Source organism: Coregonus clupeaformis, chromosome 8 (assembly GCF_020615455.1).
Source record: "Coregonus clupeaformis isolate EN_2021a chromosome 8, ASM2061545v1, whole genome shotgun sequence".
Lineage (NCBI taxonomy): Eukaryota > Metazoa > Chordata > Actinopteri > Salmoniformes > Salmonidae > Coregonus > Coregonus clupeaformis.
In genome coordinates this window covers 3,115,079-3,124,348 of record NC_059199.1, presented here as the reverse complement: position 1 = coordinate 3,124,348, position 9,270 = coordinate 3,115,079, and the positions used below count along the sequence as shown (strand labels likewise).

Sequence of the window (9,270 nt, the reverse complement as noted above, 5' to 3'; positions counted from 1 at the left end):
CTACTCTTTGGCTCCACTGTTTTGGCCGAGGCGCCCAACTGGAAAACACAGGGCAAAAGGGCAGGACGCCTGAGTCTGTTTCTATAACGCAAGCTCACTGGACGCCTGATAGACTGGACTGACTGCCTGGGGGATGGAGAGTTTTAGTTGAATAGACTGGCGTGGCGAATGGAGTCTGACTTGATGATGTGGATGGAATGTTGATGGAGAGAGGGAGATGCAGACATATACACTCATGTACAAACACACATGCTGTGTTGACATAAACACACACACAAACTCATACACCCACACAAGCTTGCAGGGGCACCCCCCAATCTTCTAGACAGACGCACGCACACACACACACACCATATATCCCTCAAATTCATACTCTGCAACATCTCAGTCGTCCACTGTAAGAACCCATATCTAATCGCTATTGTGCCTCTGCAGTAAAGGTATTTAGAATTAGCCCACAGGACTTTAACCATCAGCTGTTACAGACATAAAGGCCGGGTCAGTGCAAGCACTGCTTTCAGCAATCCAGCTTTAAGACACACACACATCGAGAGATAGAAATATCTTCCCACCAGCGATGTAGCAGTGGGTAGCCTTCACGGTGGCAACATTGACTTTTGTCCATATGTAATTAACTCACAGAAAGGAAGAGACACGTCCCCCCCCACCCATCCACCAGTCTATACCTGTGAAGTGGAAGGTTATTTTAAGTCCATTGAAAGGGACTGAGGGCTGGAGACATTATGTACAAAGCCACTTGGCTGAAAGCCCCTTGTGTTAGAGTGACAGTGGTTAGCTAGCTGGGCCCTTGGCAAGCACAGCCACTGTTCTCTATCCCACCGTGGACTCCCCTGCCCTTGGGTAGAAACCTTGCATCTGGCCCTTTTATGGAGTTCTGGAGCGCTAAGGTTGTGGCGATGCTTTGACAGTGGAAAGTGACCCAGATGTTTTGTTATTATGGTATAGTGGGCTTCAGGACAAAGACCACCCAGTTCTTTATGCACTTACTGACTGTCCTGTAGAGTAACGCTCTTCCTACTTCCTTCTTATAGACCGTTTTTCATGAATTGGGTGTTTTCATGTCCGTGTATAGACATAAATTAGGACTGTTGAGTCATACAGTACCATAGTTTTGTCCCTGTGCCCAACAATATGGCCTTCTTCCTGAGTAGGCTGGTACAATTTCTTCTCTCTAAAATTCAGAGTCCTAAGGCTGACTAATTTCCTCACACTCATGCAGTAGCACCCTTCCAATGACCTTTGTCTAAAAATAAATGTTCCCTTGCACAATGTGATTATAAATAAAATGAAACCCCAACAGGGAAATGTTTTTCTTAAATAAAAAAGATAAACTTTAAATGAAAAATCCAATTAGACTTTTTTTTGTAACTGGGAGGGCCACACCAAATATAGTACCAAATATAGTGCGAAATATAGTACCAAATATAGTGTCAAATATAGGACCAAATATAGTACCAAATATAGTACCAAATATAGTGCCAAATATAGTACCAAATATAGTACCAAATATAGTACCAAATATAGTACCAAATATAGTGCCAAATATAGTACCAAATATAGTAACAAATATAGTACCAAATATAGTGCCAAGTATAGTGCCAAGTATAGTACCAAATATAGTGCCAAATATAGTGCCAAATATAGTACCAAATATAGCGCCAAATATAGTACCAAATATAGTACCAAATATAGTACCAAATATAGTACCAAATATAAGCCGCTCACATCCTCTGCAATTTTGTCACTAATAAGAGAAAAGAAAGATGAAATAAAAAATCCTGTTTAAAAGCTTTTGATCAAAGAGCCTTGTTTTAAGTGCTTGTTTGCTGATTTTAGTTCCGACGACTAGTATGATTTAAGTGTTTTTGATACAGGCATGTCAATGGACAGCCCTATCCCTAGGGGCTTTCAAAATGGTGGAGCGAGGAGAGCGAGATAAAAAGGGTCCTGCACTACACAGAGGAGCTCTCTCTCTCTCTCTCTGGCTTTGATCTTCTGGCCTAATTTATTATCACAGTGTGAAACCTCTTCATATTTAGCTGGGCTCCGGAGTCAATGGACCGTGCTGCTATGGAGCAATGAGCTTCTCTCTGCTCTTACCGAGAGCACTACACCATACACTTTATCGACACTCTCTGTCTTCATGAAATATCCATATTTGCACTTTATATTACAGTATACAGTATACTATATCATCACATCTTGTACTTTTATCATAGCTGTTGTGTGTTGAGTGATGTCAGTCAAAATAAAAGCATGTTGGAAAGGATTGTCACCACAATAGCATTAGAAGTAATCTGACAGACAAGTGAGCTGCCAACCGGAGGGTTGCAAGGCACTTAACCCAATGGGTTAGCTCCCTGTGCTACTCCAAAACCTGCATGTATATGTATGTATGTCTTTCGGAGGGTTTTGATTAAAAGCGGAGGCCAGATTTCAGTTGATCTTGATAAAGTGATCTTAATCTTAAAGATGCTAGCTGCAGGTTGGACTGAGCAAGGCAAGATGGCTTCCTCTTCCCCCATCTCCTTTCTCTCTGAGGTGCTGAGAGTATGATTGGGGCGAATAGTAGGGCGATCAGATGAGGCCGGGGCAAAACCAGGAGAGCCGCTGCCACAGTGCATTGTGGGTAACAGCTCAAGACTAGAACCTTGATGGCTCAATTGTAAGCCATGATGCAAGAGCCAATCAAGGCGATTCATCCAAGGAAAGGTGTCTCTTTGCTCAGACAGATATGTGATCTCTGATTGGATCTACGTGAATGATCGACCATCAAGAGCCACTTTGGAGAGAAAAGGAGATGTCTCTTTCTTTCTTTCTTTCTTTCTTTCTTTCTTTCTTTCTTTCTTTCTTTCTTTCTTTCTTTCTTTCTTTCTTTCTTTCTTTCTTTCTTTCTTTCTTTCTTTCTTTCTTTCTTCTTCTTTACCTTCCTCCATCCATTCTACTGCTGTTACCATTTCACTATGATCGGTTGGCATGGTAACAATCAACTGCGGTTGCCAAGACTTCATTTTCTTTGTTTTGTGCATTTTGGGCTGAAATGTATATTCTTTTGTGGTTCACAAATGCCATGGAAAATCAAATCTCTTGAATATGTGTTCAATTATTGTCTAGGCTTACATATACTGTAGCTACCCTCTTATCACTGACTTCAAATGGATTTGTAACGACCCATGGCTACATGGATTTATTGAGGTGATTTGTAGTATTGACATGCATTTCCGTGGTGAATAGGCAAGGGACTCACAGAAACAGAACAGCGGAACAACACTCATGATGCATTTGATACAAGATGTAGCTTTTAAAATGTAAATGTAATGAGAAACATTCTATCCAGACAAGCAATTCATTATGGATCAAACATCCCAATCAACAGAACTGTATTGCTCTCACTCTCTCTCCCTCTCTCTCCCTCTCTCTGTATCTCTCTCTCTCTCTCACTCTCTCTCTCTCTCTCTCTCCCTCTCTCTGTATCTCTCTCTCTCTCTCACTCTCTCTCTCTCTCTCTCTCCCTCTCTCTGTCTCTCTCTCTCTCTCTCTCTCTCTCTCTCCCTCATATATAGTATTCCTTTATTATGCTTGTGTCCATATTGTCTGTGAGTTTCTAGTACATAAACAACATGGTTCAAGAGAAAATAGTGAATTTAATGAATTAATGAAAAGCATCTAATCAACAATGGCATTATTTTCAATTACCCCTGCAACTCGTCCAACTATTGACTGCCACCAGTTTGACACCAAAACATGAACAAGAAATACATATTGACATAGTACAATAACAGTGTGCAAAAAAATTAATAAAGGATATGAAATGCTGAAGCCCTCATATTAAACACCAATGGTATTCACTAAGTTGATGGCTTAGTTTTAGGATCATGTTTTACAGCTTTGTCATTTGATTTTGTATTTGAAAAATATAAATTATATTAATAATTACAGACACTTGTGAAAATCTGAAGTACCCAAAAGGGCCACTAGATGTTGAGTGATATATTACACAACATTTCTGGTAGTTTACTGGTAAACTTAAAAGTTTACCAGTAAAACAACCTCCCTTAACAACACGAATCTCTATCCATTCTTGTCCTAGAACATGTTTTTCTCGAGTCCAAACTAGACATGTTTCTGCACATATCTTTGATTCGTTTAATTGATGCCTTTGTTTTATATTGAATTGCAGTCTAATTCAACGCAGTGGAGAATTTCTCATACCGTATATTATTTTGAAAGTACCCACAATGCCAAGCACAACCAGTGATTCTATTCTATTCTTCTTTTACAGGAGATAAAGAGCATTAAAAGTAAGCCATGGTTAACATCATTTTCTAAAGCTTTCTAGCTTTGCACTTCACCTCTTCTGCTTGTTCATCTCATACATCACATCTTTCTGGTCATTGGGAGACCCATCTACAGTGAGGGAAAAAAGTATTTGATCCCCTGCTGATTTTGTACGTTTGCCCACTGACAAAGAAATGATCAGTCTATAATTTTAATGGTAGGTTTATTTGAACAGTGAGAGACAGAATTACAACAAAATAATCCAGAGAGGGGGTCAAATACTTATTTCCATTAAAATGCAAATAAATTAATAACATTTTTGACATGCGTTTTTCTGGATTTTTTTGTTGTTATTCTGTCTCTCACTGTTCAAATAAACCTACCATTAAAATTATAGACTGGTCATGTCTTTGTCAGTGGGCAAATGTACAAAATCAGCAGGGGATCAAATATTTTTTTCCCTCACTGTAACATGGCATCTACAGTGTACTGAGTGTACAAAACATTATGAATACCTGCTCTATCCATGACATAGACTGACCAGATGAAAGCTATGATCCCTTATTGATGTCACTTGTTAAATCCACTTCAATTAGTGTAGATGAAGGGGAGGAGACTGGTTAAGAAGGATTTATTTTAGCCTTGAGACAATTGAGACATGGACTATGTATGTGTGCCATTCAGAGGTTGAATGGACAAGTCAAAAGATTTAAGTGCCTTTGAACGGGGTATGGTAGTTGGTGCCAGGTACACCGGTTTGTGTCAAGAATGGTCCACCACCCAAAGGACATCCAGCCAACTTGACACAACTGTGGGAATGGGAAGCATTGGAGTCAACGTGGGCCAGCATCCCTGTGGAACGCTTTTGGCACCTTATAGAGTCCATTGCCCAACGAATTGAGGCTGTTCTGAGGGCAAAATGGGGTGCAACTCAATATTATGAAGATGTTCCTAATGTTTTGTACACTCAGTGTATTTAACACTGGCGCTGGCAACTTTGAACATCAAGCTTTCAACTTATAACTTTTAACTGAGCATAAGAGATATAGTTATTGTCTCTTATCTGTGAATTGATTGATTTGTTTTTGTGCAAAAAACTCCCTTAGTAACAAACTATGGTAATGAATACCAGCAGCAGAATCAGTTGTTGTAATAATAACCCTGTCGATGGTGCGTCTTGTACATTAGTTGCAGTGTTAGTTTTAATGTTGTGTTTAATGCATACAATGCTTCTTTTAGAACAAATAACATGTGCAGTAGTTAATCTTAGCTTTCCTTCATCTGGCTGGTAATTGGTTAAGGCCCTTATTAGGCTACTTGGTTTAGACAGTGACTCTACGTGTGTCTCTAGATAATACATTGGCTTATATAGAGCCTACACACATACAGAGTAGAGTAGATGGCTCTTCATTAGACAATGGTCGAGGAGCACAACACAATTTGCCCCCACCCAACATATGGTTCATGTCACCTTTTTTCAGTTTGCGGTGTTGTCGAGGTTCCGTGCAGTGTTTTTTTTTTTTACATTTATGTTTTGTTTGTTTTGGTCATGTGGTATGTGTTCTGCGTGAAAGCAAAAAGCAATTTTACCAATTCAATCTGAATACATCTGTCAGTGATATAATTCCAATGATAAAAACATTGAAATGTGATGACACCATTAATGAGAAAACGTAACGACTCATGCGTCTAATGAAAGAAAAATAAACTTCCTGTTAACACGTTTCCTGCGACACATACCACAACCCTCAACCAAGTGGCAGGATTTGTTAGTGTGAATTATATATTTGTCCAACTTTGGGGAAACAGAACACCTTCGCTAACAATCCTTCTCTGTTTTCCTTCTCTTCCCATCAGACACCCGGACCTTGCCCGACGTAGCCATGACAGGCAAGTGCACCCGGGAATGCGACGAATACGGCCACTCGGACTCCTGCTGGATGCCTGTGCGCACGTCGCCCGAGCGGCGGCCCAAGACGACCACCACCCAACAACCAAAGCTTTCCACCTTCATGACCGGCGGCGGTAGCGGCAGCATTCCTCCCGATCAGCAACAACAGCAGCAGCATCCTGGCAGTCAGGAAGCCCTGGTCGCCATGGCCAACGGAGACCCCTCCTCCCACGTGATGCTGGGCAACGACCGCAACCGCAACCTGCTCAACAAGAAGATGGCCTCCTCCTCGTCCTCCTACGAAGCCTTCGGGTCGCCCAGCTTCAGCCCGCCGGGGGTCGAGGAGGGGGTGGTGGTGGGTCACCCCATCGAGGAGATCCCCCTGGCCCCCACCGGGGAATACAAGCCCTCATCCTGTGGCACGCTCACCCGCCGGGAGGTCTACCTGTGAGGAGGGCGGTGGAGCTAGCGCGACGGTACGCATGGTTCTAACAACAAACAACAACGACTATAGTAGGTAACCACGACGACAACAACTGAAGACACTTTTTACTGTACCGGACCAACCTTGGCTGAGCAGAAAAGGTCCAAGGATAACCCCTCTCAAAGACAACAACAAACAACAAAAACAACAACGTGAAACAGTGCTAAAATCTACGTGGATACAAATATAATCCCTTTTTTTAGAATTCAGATTCTGACCTTATCTTGCAAGAGGAAGAGGAGGATGGGGCTATTGATGGTACTTGAAGCGAGACATTGGGTAACTGCTGCCAGCCTGTGAGTCGGGCCAATGGGAACATTACTGCTGCCTGATGATCACCACTCTACAATTATCAACTAATTTCCATAAAACATGCATGCATTATCTCTCCCTGACCCCACCTCCCAAAGACTGTACTGTACAAAAGAGGACCTTACTTTTTTTCCCCGTTCTTTTTCTAAGACTTGAGTGTGACAATGAGACGTGTGACAGAGGACCGATGTCATGCCTTTTGGGGACTTAGTGACACTCCCACCCTGATGACCTGTGACCCCATGATGCAAGTGTCATATACATTCAGTAATGTGTCGCGTACCACACGTCACGTGTCATGACCCCCCCCCGTGCTACCCACTCTTGATCCCGTAATTTCAACAGCTTGTGATATAAAGTTGCGTTCTCCAAAACACAACCAAACAACAACAGACTGCGAAAGCTACTAGCATGGCATCGTAGTTACAATTTGGGAAAGACTAAGCTTTAACTTTCTGTCCTGTGGATAAGACAGTGTGTATCGCCTCATTCATGGCAGAATATCATTGATAAATGGAGGAGTCAATGTGGTTGGCAATGTCCAAGCCATAGGAGTCCATGACACACACAGTGTATGATGAACTGATGTCCAAGTATGCTTATTTACGAGTGTGCTCTCTTTGCCTCTCTCATAGACACTAATACAAGTGAACATTGTACATATACATCGATTCAGACCCTTTTACCTTGAAAGCTCACTTTTCCCTTGTCTCTCTACCTTTGTCTCTCTCTTTCTCTGTCTTTGGATGGCCTGAGAGTTGAAGACAAAACCGCCGAGATGAAATGTTCTATCTAGAGCCAATCTGAACTGGTTGTTGTTCTTTGCTTTGAATTGCGTAATACGTGTATGTGGTTCTATCACCACCGGAAAATATTGATTCCTATTCAGATGAAAGTTATAAAGCTGATTTTTGGTTTCTCTTGCCCACAAAGACAAGCACAAATCAACACACAGAGGTGTATTTTGTGTTAGTGTGTGTGCTAGATTGAACAATATTGTGCACAACACATACACAAACACAATATATATCACATACTAGTAAGCATAGTACACTCTAACAAGGTCCATGTCCACCTTCCCATAAATGGAGATGTCGCTAATGGGGGAAGTTAATTTTCATATTGACACAGACATACATCTTTGAGCAAGAACGTAAGAATCAGCTCAATGAAGTACAATCAAAAATACCTGCTGATGTACAGTTAGAAAAAGGTGTGTGAAAATACAACGGTTTAACGTTGTATCTTACAGGTTATTATGAGAGAGAAACCAAAGCATAGGAACAACAAACTGGCAGGAAGGTAGATGCATTCATCATTTATCAGAGAGTAACTACAATACCACACAGAAATAGCTTTCGGTAGTATGTTGCTTTAAATACATGTGAGTAAATGTATAGTGAGAGTGTAGATTGAATTGAGCAAGGGTGCAACATGTAGGCTAACGTCCGTTCTAGTTTGGACTGACACTTACAACCACATGCACACACAGAAACACACACACACACACACACACACACACACACACACACACATAATATGAAGATATTGTGCCTCCTTACCCATCGCAAGTTGTGTTTTTCGCTGGTAAGTAGGCACAAGGTCTTGCCACCATAACTGAGCAAAAGAATATCAGATGCAATGGAAACCCTTTTTATATGTTAGCTAACCCTTTGGTTCAAAACAACTGCTATTTGGCAGTCCACCAATCTGTACTCTGTAAGTACTACTTGTCGTTCGAAGAAGTCCTCCTATGCTTATAAAATGTATACATAAATATGTACTTTTTATTGCATGTTTAAAAGGAATTTACTTCACTTACTGAGGAGAAAAAAATGTAAAAGAAAAATGTACAAAAAAAATCCTTAACTTGTGAACATGGAGGTCCATCTTGTTGTTTGCTTTTGTTATACCTAACAGACATTAGCCATGTAGTACGACTAAGTATATCAGTTTGAGGAGGAAGAAATATATGTTTATTTAGCATATTTCTTTCACGTTCCATCATATTTTGTTGATTGTTGGTTTGTTTTGTTCCTTTCAGGCCCATTTTCACAGCGTTCCCCATTCCATTGAACAAACCCTACAGCAGGGTTCTTCAATTCCGGTCCTGGAGGGCCGAAACACCTCTGTTTTTCATCCTCTCCTTCTAATCAGGGGCTAATTCAGACCTGGGACACCAGGTGAGTGCAATTAACTACCAGGTAGAAATAAAAAACAGAAGTGTTTCGGCCCTCCAGGACCGGAATTGAAGAACCCTGCCCTACAGTGATAAGATAGATTG

At 41.2% G+C, this 9,270-nt stretch overlaps 1 protein-coding gene across 4 annotated transcripts in view; it reads left to right on the top strand.

The window, feature by feature from the left end:
* Positions 1–7,616, top strand: part of LOC121571027 (protocadherin-7) — a 189,945-nt gene extending 182,329 nt beyond the window's left edge. For 2 of the 4 annotated variants that reach the window (XM_041882253.2, XM_041882252.2), the window contains exon 3: positions 6,157–7,616. In XM_041882253.2, the coding sequence (XP_041738187.1) occupies positions 6,157–6,641 (485 nt within the window). In that variant the 3' untranslated portion in view covers positions 6,642–7,616. Of the gene's footprint in view, positions 1–4,303; positions 4,323–6,156 lie in introns of all 4 variants that reach the window. The other 2 variants (XM_041882255.2, XM_041882256.2) reach the window with 2 other exon arrangements.
* Positions 7,617–9,270: the final 1,654 nt, after the last annotated feature.